The sequence below is a fragment of the Mandrillus leucophaeus genome, unplaced genomic scaffold (genome assembly GCF_000951045.1).
Source record: "Mandrillus leucophaeus isolate KB7577 unplaced genomic scaffold, Mleu.le_1.0 Scaffold859, whole genome shotgun sequence".
Lineage (NCBI taxonomy): Eukaryota > Metazoa > Chordata > Mammalia > Primates > Cercopithecidae > Mandrillus > Mandrillus leucophaeus.
Window position 1 is genome coordinate 201,502 of NW_012109352.1, and position 20,117 is coordinate 221,618.

At 53.1% G+C, this 20,117-nt stretch overlaps 2 protein-coding genes across 10 annotated transcripts in view; one reads left to right on the forward strand and one right to left on the reverse strand.

The window, feature by feature from the left end:
- Window positions 1–259: 259 nt before the first annotated feature.
- On the forward strand, window positions 260–12,963 carry PHKG1 (phosphorylase kinase, gamma 1 (muscle)). Of its 4 annotated transcripts, XM_011968748.1 has the most exons (11): window positions 260–428; window positions 4,315–4,431; window positions 5,488–5,666; window positions 6,219–6,273; window positions 8,975–9,076; window positions 9,522–9,587; window positions 9,813–9,976; window positions 10,995–11,085; window positions 11,202–11,355; window positions 11,493–11,618; window positions 11,949–12,963. In XM_011968748.1, the coding sequence occupies exons 2-11, from the start codon at window positions 4,349–4,351 to the stop codon at window positions 12,192–12,194; spliced, it is 1,266 nt and encodes a 421-aa protein (XP_011824138.1). In that variant the 5' UTR covers window positions 260–428; window positions 4,315–4,348; the 3' UTR covers window positions 12,195–12,963. The 4 variants fall into 4 exon arrangements, with proteins under 4 accessions (XP_011824138.1, XP_011824140.1, XP_011824139.1 ...); XM_011968750.1 differs by lacking the exon at window positions 8,975–9,076 and having other exon boundaries at window positions 5,488–5,644; window positions 6,224–6,273; XM_011968749.1 differs by lacking the exon at window positions 8,975–9,076 and having other exon boundaries at window positions 11,949–12,266.
- The window catches only part of SUMF2 (sulfatase modifying factor 2), a 16,334-nt gene continuing 8,789 nt past the window's right edge, over window positions 12,573–20,117 (reverse strand). For 2 of the 6 annotated variants that reach the window (XM_011968743.1, XM_011968746.1), the window contains 7 exons: window positions 19,549–19,663; window positions 18,433–18,477; window positions 17,931–18,081; window positions 16,365–16,420; window positions 15,046–15,130; window positions 14,726–14,870; window positions 12,575–13,712 (listed from right to left, as the gene is read on the reverse strand). In XM_011968743.1, coding sequence (XP_011824133.1) covers window positions 13,628–13,712; window positions 14,726–14,870; window positions 15,046–15,130; window positions 16,365–16,420; window positions 17,931–18,081; window positions 18,433–18,477; window positions 19,549–19,663 — 682 coding nt within the window. In that variant the 3' untranslated portion in view covers window positions 12,575–13,627. Of the gene's footprint in view, window positions 13,713–13,890; window positions 14,313–14,725; window positions 14,871–15,045; window positions 15,131–16,364; window positions 16,421–17,930; window positions 18,082–18,432; window positions 18,478–19,548; window positions 19,664–20,117 lie in introns of those variants that run through there. The other 4 variants (XM_011968742.1, XM_011968741.1, XM_011968745.1 and 1 more) reach the window with 4 other exon arrangements.

A 20,117-nucleotide genomic window follows, 5' to 3' on the forward strand; every position in this document is an offset into this window, starting at 1 on the left:
TGTCAGCATACGCAGAAATCAAAATTGCTCCCAGTGAAGCAAGTGCCCTCCGCACGCGGCTGGATTTACGTTCTCTGGTCCTGGAAGCCAAGGGAGCTCCAGAGGGAGGATCAATACATCCTGTCTGGCCTGGTCTCAGGCCACCCGAGTTTCCCTCATCCTCCACCAGAGGTCCCCCCTGGTGATACTCGGCCCCATGCCCTGTCCCTGCGGAGCCTTGGCCTGCCTCCCGGGTTTGCAGTTGTGATTTATTTTTGGCACGTTAGCCTCCGGTCATCAAATAGCAAAACCCAAAACAACAGCAGACGATATCTTCCAAGTGTCTGCTCAGGACACAGCTTCAGCCCTCTGTGGTCCCCTCTCCCCGGGGGCTCTGAGGCCTTTGGGATTCTTGTCAAGCTCCTTCAAGAGCCTGCAAGGACTTAACTGTGAGTAGCTAGCCCATTGATGGACAAAAGCCAGGTGACAGGCAGGGAGCAGGGAGGAGTGAGGGTGGAGAAGATAGAAACTCCCACATCCACTCTATCCATGTCTCTTTTCTGAAGGCGGATGGACCAGGGAGAGTGGCAGCACTGACCCTTGAAACCCCCATCTGGGGACTTTCCTACAGAAAAGAGGTCCTGAGGCTGATCTGGGTTTTGGACTTTCAGAGTCCAGGGGAGGGAAGTTCTGTGCCAAAAAGGACCAGGCCAGGTAGGCACGGTGGCTCACACCTGTAATCCCAGCACTTTGGGGGGCCAAGGTGGGAGGGTCACTTGAGGTCAGGAGTTCAAGACCAGCCTGGCTAACATGGTGGAGCCCCCGTATCTACTAAAAATACAAAAATTAGCTGGGTATGGTGGCTCATGCCTGTAGTCCTAGCTACTCAGGAGGCTGAGGCAGGAGAATCGCTTGAACCCGGAAAGCAGAAGTTGCCGTGAGCTGAGATCTCGCCACTGCACTCCAGTCTGGGTGACAGAGAGAGATTCTGTCTAAAAAAAGGACTGGGCTACCTACTCCCATGTGAGAACTCTGTCCACAGGGGTCTTGGGAAAGGTGTGAGGGGTGGGTGGGGCAGTAGACAGGGGCGCTAAGTTGGCCCCAGTCAGAGCTGGAGCTGGGGCAAGATAACCACCTCCTCAGCACCCCAGGAGAGGTGAGTGTAGCCACAACTTGGCCAAGTAGGCTGTGCCAAGGACTGGAGCCTTAGGCCTAGGCTGGCATCTCATAGGGGGTTCCAGGTGTACTTTCTGCTCATGGAGGGCTGGGGGAGAGGAGAGAGCTGGCACTACCCAGCTTTGGGAGGTGATGAGGCACAGATGCCCATTGTGAGGACTTAGAAGGACTTACCAGCAAATGGGCTTGTTTTTATGGGAAACAGACAGTCCCAGGCTCCGCCGAGTTGCTGATGGGGCGGGCAGAGAAGGCCTGTGCGTGAGCAGCCCAGATGCCTGGCACCAGCAGAGGGGACTTGTTATTCTAAACCTTCCTCTGGTAACCAGGCACCCAGTAGTGGGGCCACCAGGATTCCTGGAACAGCCTGCCCAATCCCGGAGGCAGCCAGAGCTGCTGCTTGGCTGGTCAGCAAATTGGCTCCTTTGAGAGGCCAGGCCTTCTTAGGCCCAGAAGCAGTGGGGAAAAGGGGGTTGGAGGCAGCTTTGGCCCTGCTGAGTGGCAGGTTGGGCCGGTTTTCTATCTGCCTTTTTCCCTGTTGGTAAATGATATTTTCTGCATTCCTCAAATCCTGCATCTGATTTTGTTTTGTTTTGTCTTGTTTTTTTGTTTTGTTTTGTTTTGTTTTTGAGATGGAGTCTCGCTCTGTTGCCCAGACTGGAGTGCAGTGGCATGATCTTGGCTCACTGCAAGCAACGTGTCCCGGGTTCACGCCATTCTCCTGCCTCAGCCTCCCGAGTAGCTGGGACTGCAGGCGCCCACTACCACGCCCGGCTAATGTTTTGTATTTTTTAGTAGAGGCGGGGTTTCACCGTATTAGCCAGGATGGTCTCAATCTCCTGACCTCGTGATCCTCCCACCTCGGCCTCCCAGAGTGTTGGGATTACAGGTATGAGCCACCGTGCCCGGCCTGTTTTGTTTTGTTTTTTGAGACAGAGTCTCACTCACTCCGTCAACTAGGCTGGAGTACAGTGGTGCGATCTCAGCTCACTGCAACCTCCACCTCCTGGGTTCAAGTGATCGTCCTGCCTCAGCCTCCCAAGTAACTGGGACCACAGGTCCGAGAGCCATCATGCCTGGCTAATTTTTGTATTTTTTGTAGAGATGGGGTTTTGCCATGTAGCCCAGGCTGGTCTCGAACTCCTGACCTCAAGTGATCTGCCCACCTCAGCCTCCCAAAGTGCTGGGATAACAGGTGTGAGCCATCATGCCAGGCCTAAATCCTACATCTGAAGCAGGAGTGGAGTTCCCTGGTAGGAGCCTCCATGTTCCTGACGCAAGGCGGGGTAGCTCAGCGCCTCTGTGTCCAGGCCTGAGTGTCCTGGCTCTGTACTGCCTCCATGCTGCAGCAGGACCACTCAGGGCTCACTGGCCATTGTTAGGTAGGACATGGGGCATTCTGCCAGCAGGACCCTGAGCACCAAAGGGGTACCTGCCCAACCACTGACTCACATTCAAGGAATAGCCCCTGCCAGACACCCGCACTGGGTATGGGGGGCAGAGACGGCTAGGACATCCTAGAGGTGACAGTCTAGCGGGGGAGGTGAGAGCATACACTGGCGAATGACACCAGAGGTAGGGACCGGGATGGACCCACCCAGCTCTCCATCCCTCAGAGCACCCAGCATAGTGGTTGGCAAAGAGTGGGTGTTCAATGTCTGCAGAATGGAGATGTAATGAATTAGTGAGTGAGTGATTATGAAAGTCCCAGTTATGGATAGAATACATGAGGAAGGGCCGGGTGCAGTGGCTCACGCCTGTAATCTCAGCACTTTGGGAGGCCAAGGTGTGTGGATCATTTGCGGTCAGGAGTTTGAGACCATCCTGGCCAACATGGTGAAACCCCATCTCGACTAAAAATACAAAAATTAGCCAGACATGGTGGTGCGTGTCTGTAATCCCAGCTACTCTGGAGGCTGAGGCAGGAGAATTGCTTGAACCCGGGAAGGGGAGGTTGCAGTGAACCAAGATCACACCACTGCACTCCAGCCTGGGTGACAGACCAAGACTCCATCTCTACACACACACACACACACACACACACACACACACGAGGAAGGAGCAGTGGGATGGAGCACAGGAAACCTGTCCTAGAAGGGGGTGTGTTTTCAGGAAGCACAGTCACAACAAGGGGAGATAAGGAGAGGCTACAGGAGTGGCCTATTAAAAAGGAAATTGTGGCCAGGTCCAGTGGTGTCTCATGGCTACAATCCCATCTCTTTGGGAGGCTGAGGCGGGAAGAATGCTTGAGGCCAGGAGTTTGAGACTAGCTTGGGCAACATAGGGAGACCCCGTCTCTACAAAAAACTTAAATATTAGAGCTGGGCATGGTGGTTCATGCCTGTAATCCCAGCACTTTGGGAGACCAAGGCGGTTGGATAACCTGAGGTCAGGAGTTCGACACCAGCCTGGCCAACATGGTGAAATCCTGTCTACTAAAAACAGAAAAAATTAGCCAGGCGTGGTGGTAGGTGCCTGTAATTCCAGCTACTTGGGAGGCTGAGGCAGGAGAATCGCTTGAACATGGGAGGTGGAGGTTGCAGTGAGCTGAGGGCCAAGATTGCACCACTGCACTCCAGCCTGGGGGGTACTTTAGTCCCAGCTACTCAGGTGGCTGGGGTGTGAGGATCACTTGAGCCCAGGTGGTTGAGGCAGCAGTGAGCTATGATGGTACCATTGCACTCCCGCCTGGGTAACAGAGCAAGACCCCATCTCTACAAAGAATTTACTTTTTTTGAGCCAGAGTCTGGCTATGTTGCCCAGGCGGGAGTGCAGTGACGTGATCTCCGCTCACTGCAACCTCTGCCTCCTAGGTTCAAGTGACTCTCCTGCCTCAGCCTCCCAAATAGCTGAGACTACAAGCATGTGCCACTGCAACCAGCTAATTTTTGTATTTCTAGTAGAGATGGGGTTTCACCATATTGGCCAGGCTGGTCTTGAAATCCTGGCCTCAAGTGATCTATCTGCCTCAGCTTCCCAAAGTGCTGGGATTATAGGTGTGAGCCACCACGCCCGGCCTCAATTCACAAACATTTATTTGGAACATTCACTATAGGCCAGTGTGGTGCCAGATACAAGGATGAGTGAGAAACAGTTCCAGGCCCCAAGGAGAACACCCCCTGGGTCAGGAAGGCTGACAGCTTCTTTCTGTTCCCCTCTCAGAGCCACTCAGAGTTCCCCTGCTGAAGATCTGAGCATGACCCGGGATGAGGCACTGCCGGACTCTCATTCTGCACAGGACTTCTATGAGAATTACGAGCCCAAAGAGATCCTGGGCAGGTAAGGCCCAAGCTCTCCCCACGAAGTGCTGTCCTAGGCTCCAGCAGGCCCTGTAGGCTACAGCCAACTCCGCTCCACCCCAAGTACTGACCCCACTTTCATCCCCAAAGCGCTGTTCTCTTGGAGAAACCCTTGGTTTGGGGTCCTGCCCTCCTGAAGCCAGGAAAGATAAGAGAAACCTCTCCCAGCAAAAAGTTCCCAGGGGTAGGTGCAATGGCTCACACCTGTAATCCCAGCACTTTGGGAGGCTGAGGTGGGAGGATTGCTTGAGGCCAAGAGTTCAAGATCAGCCTGGGCAACATAGCAAGACTCCGTATCTCTTTTTTTTTCTTAAGATAGGGTCTTGCCCTGTAGTCCAGGTTGGAGTACAGTGGCATGATCTTGACTCACTACAGTCTCTGCCTCCTAGGCTCAAGTGATCCTCCCACCTCAGCCTCCCTAGTAGCTGGGACAACAGGTGTGTGCCACCAGGTCTGGCTAACCATCTCTACTAAAAAAAAAAAAAAAAAAAGCGAGGGACTGCCGGGCACAGTGGCTCATGCCTGCAATCCCAGCACTTTGGGAGGCCAAGGCAGGAGGATCACCTGAGATCAGGAGTTTGAGACCAGCCTGGCCAACATGGTGAAACCTGTCTCCTGTAAAAATACAAAAATTAGCTCTGCGTGGTGGCAGGCGCCTGTAGTCCCAGCTACTCGGGAGGCTGAGGCAGGAGAATTGCTTGAACCCGGGAGGTGGAGGTCGCAGTGAGCCAAGATTGTGCCACTGCACTCCAGTCTGGGCGACAGAGTGAGACTCCTCTCTCAAAAAAAAAAAAAAAAAAAAGAGCACTGAACTAGGAGTTACATGGCCTGAGAGCAGGCTTGTTACTCACCAGCTCTGGGCAAATCACCTGACTATGCCTGTATTTATTCATCCACCATTTCCAAAAGCTCAGAGGAACTTGGGGGAAAGTGTAAATCTATTGACAAGGGCAGGACATCTCTGCTGCAGCCTCGAATCTGGGACTCCCCATGGGGTGAGGGACCCCCCGAGGCCATCTGTCCTCTGCACTTCCAGGGGCATTAGCAGTGTGGTCAGGCGATGCATCCACAAGCCCACGAGCCAGGAGTACGCAGTGAAGGTTATCGACGTCACCGGTGGAGGCAGCTTCAGCCCCGAGGAGGTGCGAGAGCTGCGAGAAGCCACGCTGAAGGAGGTGGATATCCTGCGCAAGGTCTCAGGGCACCCCAACATCAGTGAGTGATGACCCCAAGTCACATGACGGGGTGCCCCCCTGTGATTCTGCCCTGACAGCCCAAGCCAGGGAGTGTGACCCCACCACATAGCCAGCTAGAACCACCCAGGCTCAAGGCTCCCAGCTCCACCCTCACTGCTCTGACAGAAGGGGTCCCAGGCTGGGATGGATGCAGGCAGGGGAATGGGGGTTTGATGTCCCTGGGCTGATTAGCCAGGCGTGCTGATGCATGCCTGTAATCCCAGCCACTCAGGAGGCTGAGGCAGGAGCATCACTCGAGCCCGGTAGTTTGAGGCTGCAGTGAGTTATGATTGCACTACTACACTCCAGCCTAGGTGACACAGTGAGATCCTGTCTCTAATAATAATAATAATAATAATAAAGTCCCTGGGGCTGCCCACACCCTGGGTTGATGTCCTTTGAGCACCCTCCTGATTCCTCTGTCAGCTTTTGAAGTTAGCCCACAGCAGCCTCGGTCCCTGACCCCTGTGCCCCAGCTGCCCCTACCTGGGCTCCCCTGCTACTTGAGACAAGCTAGCCATTTCCATTTCAGTACAGCTGAAGGACACTTATGAGACCAACACTTTCTTCTTCTTGGTGTTTGACCTGTAAGTACCCAGCCCTGGAGCAAGCCACACCTGAGAGAACCTCGACTGTCAACTGTCATCCGCTCCCCAACCCCAGGGCTGCCTGGAGACCACAGCCAGCTCCTGAGCTGAGGATGCCAAATACAATCCCGGTGTTTAGACAGATCAGCCCCTGGGGTCCGGCTGCTGGGTTTGGAAACCTGGGTTCACCACTTGTGGGCTGGATCATTTCTTTAAATCTCGGTTTTCTCCTCAGTATTATGGGAGTGATAATAGCACAGTGAGTGGCATAGTGTGAATGCTAATAATTACTAGCCTCAGGCCAGGCGCAGTGGCTCACAACTGTAATCCCAGCACTTTGGGAGTCTGAGGCTGGAGAATCGCTTGAACCCAGGAGGTGGAGGTTGAAGTGAGCCAAGATCGTGCCATTGAACTCCAGCCTGGGTTACAAAAGCAAAACTCCGTCTCAAAAACAAAAACAGAATAAAACAAAAAAAAACCCCAAAACTCTTGGCCTCACGCAATTCTCTCACCTCAGTCTCCCAAAGTGCCGGGATTACAGGCATAAGCCACCATGCCTGGCACGGTATATTGATATAATTGTTCTATTTTATTATTGGTTGTTAATCTCTGTGCCTAATTTATAAACTTCATCTTAGGTATGTACATATAGGAAAAACATAGTAAGTATAGACTTCAGTGCTATCCATGGTTTCAGGCATCCACTGGGGGTCTTGGAACATATCCCCTGCAGATAAAGAGGGAGAACTGTAGACATATATAAAGTAGAACAAGGGTTAGCAAGAGACAGGGGCTTCCTTAGACTGAGTGGTCAGGAAGGCATGTCCAGGAAGTGACCCAAGCAGAGGATGGCAGGATGTAAGGTCGGTCAGCACCAAAGACCAGGTCCTGCAGGCATTTTAGCCATGGTAAGGAGTTTGGAGGGTCAAGACTGGGCGGCTGACGTGATCTGATTTACTTTTGGTTTTTTTTTGAGACAGAGTTTTGCTCTTGTCGCCCAGGCTGGAGTGCAGTGGTGTGATCTCGGCTCACTGCAACCTCTGTCTCCCGGGTTCAAGCGATTCTCCTGCCTCAGCCTCCCAAGTAGCTGGGATTACAGGTACCCACCCACCACCATGCCCAGCAAATGTTTTATGTGTGTACTTTTTTAGTAGAGACAAGATTTCGCCATGTTGGCCAGTCTGGTCTCGAACTCCTGACCTCAAGTGATTCATCTGCCTCAGCCTCCCAAAGTGCTGGGATTACAGGCGTGCGCCACCGCGCCCAGCCTGACTTCCTTTTGAAAAGATCTCACTGACTATCTAGGGACGACTGTAATGAGGCGGGATTGGAAAAAGGGAGGCCAGCAGTATCGAGGAGAGAGGCAGGTGGTAGAGGTTGCACCTGTGGGTGTGGTCCAAAGGTTAATGTCATCATCACCATCACCACCATCATCATGCCCCTACTTCTGCATCAATAGGATTAGTAAGATGAGCCCGTTATTGCTAAGCATCAAATGTGAACACTACAAAGTACTCTGTGAAATGTGGATTCCAGACTTATTATCGGCCAGGCACGGTGCCTCACACCTGTAGTCTCAACACTTTGGGAGGCCGAGGTGGAAGGATTGCTTGAGGCCAGGAGTTTGAGACCAGCCTGGGCAACAAAGCAAGACCCCATCTCTACAAAAAAATATAAAATTAAGGTCGAGCATGCTGGTTCACCCCTGTAATCCCAGTACTTTGGGAGGCTGAGGCAGGCGGATCAGATGAAGCCGGGAGTTCGAGACCAGCCTGGGCAACATGGCGAAATCCCATCTCTACAAAAAATACAAAAATTAGCCCAGCATGGTGACAGATATCTGTGATCCCAGTCACTCAGGAGGCTGAGGCACAAGAATGGCTTGAACCCAGAAAGCAGAGGTTGCAGTTAGCTGAGATTGAGCCACCGCACTCCAGCTTGGGCAACAGAGGGAGACTTTCTCGGACCCCTCCAGACTCACCAGCAGCAGCTGTCTTGACTCTGCTCTGTGGCACTGTCCTGAATAGCTCTTGGGGGCAGCTCAAATGTCTTTAACCTTTGAAGAAGTTGCTGGGGGAAGCTATTTTTAATGCTGCCCTGAGGAGCCCTCCAGGGTATAACTAGATGATTCTAGCAGAGAGTTCTTTCTAGATCATCCCAGGAGGTAAGAAGATTGAACCTCAATTCTTAATCCCATAATTGGCAAACTTTGCGCCTGCAACTCTTGCACAGCTGATTCTTCCCATTTGTTTCCTGGGAAAAAATCGGGATACTCAGCTGGGTGTCGTGGCTCACGCCTATAATCCCCGCACTTTGGGAGACCAAGGCAGGTGATCACCTGAGGTCAGGAGTTCAAGACCAGCCTGGGTAACATGGTGAAACCCTGTCTCTACTAAAAATACAAAAATTAGCTGGGTGTGGTGGTGGGCACCTGTAATCCCAGCTCCTCAGGAGGCTGAGGCAGGAGAATCGCTTGAACCAGGGAGGCGGAGGTTGCAGTGAGCCGAGATTGCGTCATTGCACTCCAGCCTGGGTGACGAGCAAAAACTCCATCTCGGGGAAAAAAAAAAAAAAATCGGGATACTCATGTCCTTCTGATCTGGGTCTCGGCTCCTGGGCCGGTGGTTCATGGTCCTCTCTTTCAGCCTCCAGCCATCATTTAGGCCCCGATACATCCCAGTCCACACTGTCACTTCCACAGATGGGAGAACCCCCACACTGAAACAATGGAGATGGAACAGAAATGGCACTTGGGCTGGGGCTCCCCCAAATCCACCAACTTCAGGGCCCAGGGCTGGGAGAGGTACTGCTCACAGGGCCACTAGCTCAGGGCCCATTGCTTCCCTGGTCACTTCTAGCCATTCTGGCTTGGAACTAGGGTAATGGGAACCTGGGGAGAGGACTTAGCTGAAGAAATGCCTACCCCATGAAATGGTGGGAAAAACTTTTCCAGGGGAAAAATTAAGTCAGGGGAGAAACCTAGGCCATCTCTATTCCTCGGAGGGTTGATGAGAGCCTGAGCCCCTGACATGGGCCACTTCTCTCCAGCCTCCTTTGCTTTTCTCCCAGTTCTTCCAGAACACTTCTCTCCTCACTTCCCCGGTTCCTCTCCCCAGACTGTGGTTCTCCACGGGGAGTGGCCCACTTAGCTTCTAGAGGTATCGGGGCAGAAGGCAGCTCTCTGGGAGCAGGGTAAGGAGGATGGTGGTCTTGGGACCGACCCAGCTATCAACCGTCTGTTTCCACAGGATGAAGAGAGGGGAGCTCTTTGACTACCTCACTGAGAAGGTCACTTTGAGTGAGAAGGAAACCAGGTGAGCATCCCTTTGCCCCCTCTCCGCTCCCTCCCACTTGGCCTAGGGCCACAGGCACTGGGGCCTCAGGGGAGGCAGGGCGTGCATGTGTCTGGGCTGGTGCATGTGTCTGGGCTGGGCGTGTGTGCTGCTCCCTTGCAGTGTGGCTGAAATGTGAGCTGTGTCTCCCTGCCTGTCGCCTGACTCTGCGCAGAGGAAGAGTGACAAGTGTGTGCCCCACCCTAGAAAGATCATGCGAGCTCTGCTGGAGGTGATCTGCGCCTTGCACAAACTCAACATTGTGCACCGGGACCTGAAGCCCGAGAACATCCTCTTGGATGACAACATGAACATCAAGCTCACAGACTTTGGCTTTTCCTGCCAGCTGGAGCCAGGAGAGAGGCTGCGAGGTCTGGTAACATGGCCTTGGCCCACGTCCGGGCCTCGGGCGCTCAATCAACCCTCCGCGGAATAGAGATGGCCTGGGTTTCTCCCCTAACTTAATTGTTCCCCAGAATAAAAATTCCACCATTTCAAGGGGTAGGATTTTTTTTTCTTTTTTCTTTTTTTTTTTTTTCTGAGATGGGAGTCTTACTGTCACCCAGGCTGGAGTGCAGTGGCGCAATCTCGACTCACTGCAACTTCTGCCTCCCGAGTTCAAGCGATTCTCCTGCCTCAACCTCCTGAGTAGCTGGGATTACAGGCACGCGCCACAACGCCCAGCTAATTTTTGTATTTTTAGTAGAGATAGACCATGTTGGTCAGGCTGGTCTTGAACTCCTGACCTTGTGATCCACCCGCCTCGGACTCCCAAAGTGCTGGGATTACAGGCGTGAGCCATCACGCCTGGCAGGGCTAGACATTTCTTCAGGTAAGTCCTCTCCTAGGTTCCCATTACCCTTGTTCCAGGCCAGGATGGCTAGAAGTGACCAGGGAAGCAATAGGCCCTAAGCTGGTGGCCCTGTGGGCAGTACCCCGCCCTGCCCTGGGCCCTGAAGTTGGTGGATATTGGGGGAGTCCCAGTCCAAGCTCTATTTCTGTTCCATCTCCATTGTCTCTTTGGACTTCCTTTTTTTTTTTTTTTCGTTTGAGACAGAGTCTCATTCTGTTGCCCAGGCTGGAGTGAAATGGGATGATTTCAGCTCACTGCAACCTCCGCCTTCTAGGTTCAAGCGATTCTCCTGCCTCAGCCTCCTGAGTAGCTGGGACTATAGGCATGTGCCACCACACCTGGCTAATTTTTGTATTTTTAGTAGAGACGGAGTTTTGCCATATTGGCCTGGGTGGTCTCGAACTCCCGGCCTCAGGTGAGCTGCCTGCCTTGGCCTCCCAAATTGCTAGGATTACAGAAATGAGTCACTGCGGCCGGCCTGGACTTCCTCTTCTGAGTGCCCTGCTGACCTGTCTTGATGATGACTGTTCCTGCAGAGGTCTGCGGGACCCCCAGTTACCTGGCCCCTGAGATTATTGAGTGCTCCATGAATGAGGACCACCCGGGCTATGGGAAGGAGGTAGACATGTGAGTGCACCGAGGAAGGAGGATCACCTGCCTGGGCTGGGTGAGGGAGGGAGCCGGCAGGGCTGGGTCGGTGCCCCTGGCGCTGGGTAAGTGGCCCTGGGCCCTCACGCGTCCAGGTGGAGCACTGGCGTCATCATGTACACACTGCTGGCCGGCTCCCCGCCCTTCTGGCACCGGAAGCAGATGCTGATGCTGAGGATGATCATGAGCGGCAACTACCAGTTTGGCTCGCCCGAGTGGGATGATTACTCGGACACTGTGAAGGACCTGGTAAGAGGCCAGGCCAACTGGCTCCTGGGCTCAGGACTGCGATGCCAGGCTCCCCTGCCCGGGGAGGCCCCGCCTCTCCTGACATGCTGGAGGGGACCTGCCTTGATGTTCTCCGTTCCCCTCTCCTCCCCTCCCAGGTCTCCCGATTCTTGGTGGTGCAACCCCAGAACCGATACACAGCGGAAGAGGCCTTGGCACACCCCTTCTTCCAGCAGTACGTGGTAGAGGAAGTGCGGCACTTCAGCCCTCGGGGGAAGTTCAAGGTATGAAGTGTTCTGACCCAGACCCGCCAGCTCCCCAAGTGCAAACCTCTAAGCCCTCTCCTCTCCCAGGGGTCCTTACAACCCGTGGGTTTCCAGAGTACCCACCCCACCCCTCCCAGCCGCCCTGTGATGGCTTCAGAGATGGCAGGTGTCAGCCCACTGGCTCTGTCCCTATGGATGCTGGCCAGGTGGGAAGTGGAGGACACTAGGAGGGCCCCACAGAAGCCACCCAAGGCTTCGTGGCAAACAAGCCCAGAGCGTTCCTGTGCCGGAGGGGCAGGGCCTGGCAGGGGGGCAGCTGCAGCCCAGCTTCTCCACCTGGCCCTGCAGGTGATCGCTGTCACTGTGCTGGCTTCAGTGCGGATCTACTACCAGTACCGCCGAGTGAAGCCGGTGACCCGGGAGATCGTCATCCGAGACCCCTACGCCCTCCGGCCTCTGCGCCGGCTCATCGATGCCTACGCTTTCCGAATCTATGGCCACTGGGTGAAGAAGGGGCAGCAGCAGAACCGGGCTGCCCTTTTCGAGAACACACCCAAGGCCGTGCTCCTCTCCCTGGCCGAGGAGGACTACTGAGGGGCTGGCCAGTCAGGGAGGGCTGGGGGGCAGGTGGGGAGGGGAAGTCACGGAAATATAAGTCCAAGGGGTGAGACGCGTGTAGTCCTCTGCAGAAGGAGTGCTTGGCCCTGGCCAGGAACCCCTGGAGCTGAGGTCATAATCTCCTCTCAAAGGCTGTGCACAAGGGAAGCGGGTGTTCCCACCACACAGCAATACCTGCAGGCTGGGGCAGGCCCTGGGTGGGCAGAGATCACAGGTGGCCTGAGAACCAGGAGCCGCCTACTCCTCCACTTCCTGGATGAGCCACCATCTCTGTTTCTCTTTAGGGGAGGCCCAGAGTTACTGACACTTGGGCCCTCTTAGGGTCCCAAGGTGAGAATCAAAGACACAGAAATGTCTGAGATACACAATCGCAGGAGATTTTATTGACCCCATGACATCCAGTGACAGTGTGGGAGCAGGCTACTCTCCAGGGACATATTTTTGGAGGCATATGGAGAAGGAGGCCCAGGCGAGGTGGCTCACACCTGTAATCCCAGCACTTTGGGAGGCCGAGGTGAGAGGATCGCTTGAGGCCAGGAGTTTGAGACCACCCTGGGCAACATAGTGAGATCCTATCACTACAAAAGTTCACAAACTTAGCCAGGCCTGGTGGTGCACACTTAGTAGTCCCAGCTACTCGGGAGGCTGAGGTGGGAGAATTGCTTGGGCCCAGGAGTTCAACACTACAATGAGCAGTGATCACCCCTGCACTCTAGCCTGGGCAACAGAGCAAGACCCTGTCTCAAAAAAAAAAAAAAAAAATAATAGAATGGGAAGCTTCTGATATTTGTCTTTCTGGAGTACTATTTGCTTTGTGATTCCCACAATGCACCGCTTCACCTAATACATCATTTGGTTCTCCCAGACCCTTTTAGGACTGAACTGTGCTTTAGTTACACGTTTTGCCTGTTACACAGTGGAAACTAGTTTCCTTCTTCAGAGGGACACAAAACCACAGATGAGGCCACCAAGAAAGCATTCTCCTTCCACAACAATTGGCTGAGAAAACAGAACAAGGGAAATTCTGCCTTGAGGAAACAATGTCAGCTTCCTGAATCATCCAGGGAGAAAGAGAGAGAATAGATTTTAAAATGCTTAACAAATGGCCTTTCAGAGCCCTCTGTTCTAATTGTTTGCATGTTTGCCCCTGTGTCAATAATACTTGGCCTGTAAGAGAAACACCTGGCTCCCAGCCACCTTCAACACATTGGGCCCCTTCTCCAAAACACAGGAGGCTGAGTCCTCTCCTGCCCTGGTGAGAGGTGCCTGCCACAGAGGGATGGGAGACAGGGAAGGGGAAGTTCTTTCCTGAGGCTGAAGCTCCCGAGCTTGGAATTGGGCTGTTTGCAACATGGCCAGGGAATGACAGTGACCCTGGAGGGCTTTTCTCCTTGTCACCACCCGGCTGCTTACAGCTCCCCTGGCAGCCGGCCTGCGTCTGCAGCACAGCGAAAACCGAGGTTGTCTGAGGCTGAATCTGGAGTGTTGCCCATCCTGCCAGTAGAGGAGGGGAGAGAGGAAGGACACATCCTGAGAAAGAGGCCTGGGGGCTGACCCATCTTCCCTGCCTCACTCGCAGGGCTCGCCATGATCAGGGAGCTTGAGGGCTGGGGAGGGCATAGTCTGGAAGGAAGCCTGTGCCAGTCCTGGGAGAAGGGGAACAAGAAGGGGCTTTGGGACAAAAGGGGCCTTGCAAGAGTGGGGGGAGGGACAGTGGCCCCGAGAGACAGCACTGGAGGGCAGAAAAGACAGTGACTAACTTCTGTGTTAGCAGTTGAGAACAGCTCAGTAGAGAAAACCTGTCCTCAAGCTATGAGAATATCGCGGCCAGATGCGGTGGCTCACGCCTGTAATCCTAGCATTCTGGGAGGCCAAGGCGGGCTGATTGCTTAGTCCAGGAAAATGAGACAAACCTAGGCAACATGGCAAAAACCCATCTCTGCAAAAATTAGCCGGGCATAGTGGTGCATGCCTGTAGTCCCAGATACTTGAGGAGCTGAGGTGGGAGAATCGCTAGAGCCTGGCAGTTTGAGGCTGCAGTGAGTTGAGACTGCGCCACTGCACTCCAGCCTGGACAACAGAGCAAGACTCCATCTCCAAAAAAAAAAAAAAAAGATTTTTCGTGTGCCCACCAGTTTGAAGAGTCAGTAAGTCTATGACCACCACTAATGATCTACTGGTGTGGTCATTCTACTTCCCTCCCTTTGCCTACCTAGTGGTAAGGACAAGAGGAGAAACCCCATAATTAAGATGCCACACACAGTCTCCCTGGGTACCAAGAGCTGGCAGGAGAGTCACAAGGTGTCCTGGGCCCCTTTGCTTTTCATAGCAAGTGCTGCTGGCTTTCTTTTCTGTACCCACAACTGGGCACAAGCTCAGGGAGGTGCTGGGACCAGCTCACTGCACACAGATGGTTGGTGATATGAAGGTTGGGGCACTCCGGGACCGGGATTCAGCCCTCAGCCCCAGCTACTAAGCCGCGCGTTGCCTGGGACAAAGCCCCTCACCTGGTGGTGACCCGGGCCCGGTGATTGGCAGAGCCGTCAGCTGTGTCGATCCACGATGCCCCCCGGAGGACACGCATGTCCTGCTCAGCGGCCTGGTATGGTGATGCTGTCCACTCCCACACGTTGCCCAGGAGGTCATAGAGCCCTGCAGCCCCACCGGCGGGTCAGGCCAGGCTGGGACCCGCGGACCACCCCGCCTACCCTCTGAGGTCCTGGGGCCAACTCGGGGAAGGGAGGTGCTTTCCTCTGCCTCCTCTCTAGACACGATGGTCCCAGCAACCAGTTAGTGGGCATGGCCATAAGCCCAAGAGAGCTCTTACCATAGTTGTTCTGGGCGGGGAAAGCATTCACTGGGGAGACTCCATGGAAGCCATCCTCAGCTTTGTCCCCCTTGGGGAACCTTCCCTGATGGGAGAAAGGGAGGGTAAAAGATTTACCACCTGTCCCAAGGCAGGTCCTCACGCCTATCCAGAGGAAAACCAAAGTCGTCTTGCTGTCGCATCTGGGGAAGGGGAAGGGCACGGGGCGGTGACCTAAGATTCCTATCCAGAGCTCCCAAACCCATCACCTCACATCCCCAGGGTGACCCCCCTGCTGGATTAGGAAGAGTGTTTCCCCTGTACCCAAAGGGCTCTAGGTCAAGCCCAGCCCACACCTCACTTCTCCACTCTCAGCAACATCCTGCCCTCTGCCTGGAACCCCACATGCCATGGAGCCTCGAGAAGACAGCTTCTCCCACGCTCCTCCGCAGCCTGTCCCCACGCCCCGTGCCTGAGCACTGTAGCCTGCTCCTGCAGGCCTTCCCAGGACAGTGCTTTTTTATTTGCTTATTTTAGTTTTATTTATTATTTAGTCACTTTTTTTTTTTGAGGCAGGGTCTCATTCTGTCACCCAGGCTGGAGTGCAGTGGCAGCATGACCTTAGCTCACTACAACCTCCGCCTCCTGGGTTCGAGTGATTCTCCTGCCCAAGTCCCAAGCAGGTGGGATTACAGCCGCCTGCCACCACGCCCAGTTAATTTTGTATTTTTAGTAGAGACAGGGTTTCACCATATTGGCCAGGCTGGTCTCGAACTCCTGACCTCAGGTGATCCAACCCCCTCGGCCTCCCAAACTGCTGGGATTACAGGCATGAGCCACTGCACCCAGCCCTACAAATCTTTAATAGAAAGTACTTATGCTGGCTGGGCACGGTGGCTTATGCCTGTAATCCCAGCACTTTAGGAGGCTGAGGCGGGTGGATCACCTGAGGTCAGGAGTTTGAGACCAGCCTGGCCAACATGGCAAAACCTGATCTGTACTAAAAATACAAAAAAATTAGCTGGGCATGGTGGCAGGGACCTGTAATCCCAACTACTTGGGAGACTGGGGCAGGAGAATCGCTTGAAACTGGGAGGCGGAGGTTGCAGTGAGCCGAGTTCGCACCACTGCACTCCAGCATGGGTGACAGAGAGAGACTCTGTCTCAAAAAAAAAAAAAAAAAAAAGTACTTATGACCCATTGTCTTTTGCTTTACCAGCTTATGAGTCATCAGTTGCATTAGAACCCAAGCCCTCTGGATGCCACGGCCTAACAACACAGTACCTAGCCTCTAGCAGGTCTCTGTGGATGCTTGGTGAAAGGAGGAATGTAGGTCTTACCTGCCACAGGTTGGTGCGGTTTGGCTGGAACCGGTTTCCCCATGGGTAAACCTGACCTGCCAGGAGAGCAAGGAGGCAGCAGAGGAGGGGGAGGTGAAGAATTAGGGAAGGAAAACAAAAACACAGAAAGAGTGAGGGAACCAAAAGGAAGTTAGAGGGAGATGAGAAAAAAAGAGAGTGAGATGACCTGCTTTTATTTCCCATGCCACTCTCTGAACTGCATTAGAGGCCCTGGCCTCCTCATGTGCTCCAGGGCTCTGGGATCTGAGCCAGTTTATAAAGCATCTCTTATCAGTTCATGTTGAGAAAAGTACAGAAATTGAGAAACTTGAAAATTGGACTTAGATTGCATAAACGAACGAGCCAGAGGCAACCTCACAAGTCATATTAAAAACTTTGATCATTGGCCACACGTGGTGGCTCACACTTGTAATCACAGCACTTTGGGAGACCGAGGCAGGTGGATCACGAGGTCAGGAGTTCAAGACCAGTCTGGCCAACACAGTGAAACCCCCGTCTCTACTAAAAATACAAAACTTAGCCAGGCATGGTGGCAGGTGCCTGTAATCCCAGCTACTCAGGAGGCTGAGGCAGGAGAATCGCTTGAACCTGGGAGGCAGAGGTTGCAGTAAGCCGAGATCGTGCCACTGTACTCCAGCCTTGAGCGACAGACTTCGTCTCAAAACAAACAAGCAAACAACAAAAAAAAAACTTTGATCGTTGATGTACCTGGTGTTCACTGAAAGACTGTGTAGAGGGGTTTAATGTGGGGAGTTGCTTTTTGCTCTCCTAACTTTCTGTGTAATTAGGATTGCGGAATGACAAATGACCGAGTTAGGAGCAAACAGTGATTCTTAACATTAACCCCTGTACCCCAAGGGCAGAGGTGTGTAGTCTAACATTAATCCCTGTACCCCAGAGACAGAAGTGTGTAGTCTTGGTAATTCTTCTTTTTCCTTATGCCATGTTGCTCTGGTTATATTTATTGAAATGTAATATGTCTGTGGAATTTCCAACAAAATATTTTATGTCTGTTCTTTCAAGTTCTCCAGTTACTAATTTTCATGGTATTTCATAAATATATCAGTCTGAGATGGACTAGAAAAAATAATTAAAAAAACCCTGGTCCTCTACCACAGATAGTTTAAGAAGCACTGCTCTAGGGAACACAGACCCTTCCTGCCCCAACCCCTGCTTTTTTTCTTGAGACAGGGTTTTGTTCTGCCACTCAGGCCAGAGAGCGGTGGTGTGATCATAGCTCGCTGCAGCTTTGAACTCCTAGGCTCAAAGGATCCTCCCACCTCAGCCTCCCGAGTAGCTGGGACTAGAGGCACATGCCACCAGGCCCAGTTCATTTTTGTATTTTTTGAAGAGACGAGGTCTCCTTATGTTGCCCCGGCTGGTCTTTCACTGCTGGCCTCAAGCTATCCTCCTGCCCCAGCCTCCCGAAGTGCTGGGATTACAGGCATGAGCCACTGCGCCCAGCCCCTTCCCACTCTTTAAAGCCCCTCATGCAGGGCAGGATGGGGAGAAGAATGAAAGAAAATCGCCTCATCATCTGGATACCCTTCAAGCCCCCTCGGGCAGCAAACTCCCACTCTTCCTCCGTGGGCAGCCGTTTTCCCCGCCAAGCACAGTAGGCACGGGCGTCATTCCAGCTCACGTGTAACACTGGGTGCTCCAGTCTCTCTCGGATGCCAGAGCCAGGACCTGCAGGCTGACAGCCAGGATGAAGTGAGACAGGCTTCCGGGAGCGCATTAAGTCGGAGGCAGGCTAGGTTTAGGGCACTCGCGTTTAGCTTTTACCACTAGATGGAGGAAGAGAGCTGGAAGAGAGCCAGGTGAGTGAGGAGCGGTGGGAGTCAGAAAAAAGATTACAGGAGGCTGAAAAGGGAGAAATGGATGGGTAACGGGAAAAGGAGGCCTGCTGAGCGATTTCCCTGAAATTCCCCTGTCCTCCTTTGAAACTCAGTGTTCCTGGATGTACGAGGGGTAGAGAGGAGGCTGGGCCTGGAGAATAAAAGAGTCAAGCAGGGGTAGAAAATGAGGTAGTGGAATCAGCCCTTACCTGCCTCCAAAATGCCTTTTCCACTGGAAGCCACCAGAGTACAGGCTGCAAAAAAGGAGACTGACTGCAAGATGCTCTGGCCCAGCAAAGGCGCCTCCCCGACTGAGCCACAGGACGCAGAACAGAGACGTCAGACTGAGACTCAGGTAGTCTAAGTGAGGTTGTGGCTGAAATTTTATTTATTTATTTTTTTGAGACAAGATATTGCTCTGTCACTCAGGCTAGAGTGCAGTGGCACCATCACCGCTCACTGCAGTCTCAACCTCCTAGGCTCAGGTGATCCTCCCCCCTCAACCTCCTGAGTAGCTGGGACTACAGGTGTACATCATCATGCCCAGCTAATTTTCTTTCTTTCTTTTCTTTTCTTTTTTTTTTTTCCTGTAGATACGGGATCTATGTTGCCCAGGCTGGTCTTGAATTCTTGGGCTCAAGCAATTGTCCCACCTCGGCCTCCCAAAGTGCTGGGGTTACAGGCGTGAGCTGCTGTGCCCAGCTGAGACTGGAATCTTTATAGAGTCCAATCTCACCACCCTTATTAGAGGCTGGCTTGCCAAGGGGATTTTTTTTTTGTTTTGGAGACAGAGTCTCACTCTGTCACCCAGGCTGGAGTGCAGTGGCACCATCTCGGCTCACTGCAACCTCTGCCTCCCGGGTTCAAGCGATTCTCATGCCTCAGCCTCCTGAGTAGCTGGGATTACAGGAGCGTGCCACCACGCCTGTCTAATTTTTGTATTTTTAGTAGAGACGGGGTTTCGCCATGTTGGCCAGGCTGGTCTTGAACTCCTGACCTCAGGTGATCCACCCACCTCAGCCTCCCAAAGTGCTGGGATTACAGGCATGAGCCACCACACCCAGCCCACCAAGGTGATCTCCTGATTCAAGTTCCTTGAACCCTATCCTGACTTGGACCTTTAGGCAAGAGCTAACTTCGGTTCAGGGTTAACTTCCTGGGAGTGTGTGTTGATCTGACGCTCCATGGTGGGTTTCTCTTGCTTCCTTTCTGCCTCCAGCTCTCAGGTCTGATTCTCCACTGTGTCCCAGGCAACCCATGTCCCACAGGATTCCCTGTCCAGGTCCCACTCCTATCCCCTCAGCCGCAAGACCAGGTTCTCTCACCTTCATTGGCTGGGTGGCTTTGTTTCTCAGCTCATCGGAGACAAAGTCCTCAAAGACAAAGCTCCATCCAAACATCTCAGCCTCTGTCCGATACTTTTTCTCCCTGACAAAATCCCTGCAAAGACATAGTTCAGCTGGTTCAGCTGGTGAGGTTCTGTGCCCGTCCTATCTTCTCCTGCTCCAGGAAACCTCAGATATCCCTGTCCTGTAAGTTACACACCACAGAGTGTTCATGATCGCCAAAGAATTAACCTGAAGCCTGGGCGATTTTCTTTTAAATTAGAATGCAACAAATTCACATACAGTAAAATTCACTCTCTTCAGTGTTTAGTTCTGTTTATTTGTTTGTTTGTTTATTTATTTATTTAGAGATGGAGTCTCACTCTGTTGCCCAGGCTGGAGTGCAATGGCATGATCTCGGCTCACTGCAACCTCCACCTCCTGGGTTCAAACGATCCTCCTGCCTCAGCCTCCCTCGTAGCTGAGATTATAGGTGCCTGCCACCACGCCCAGGTAATTTTTGTATTTTTAGTAGTGACAGGGTTTCACCATGTTGGCCAGGCTGGTCT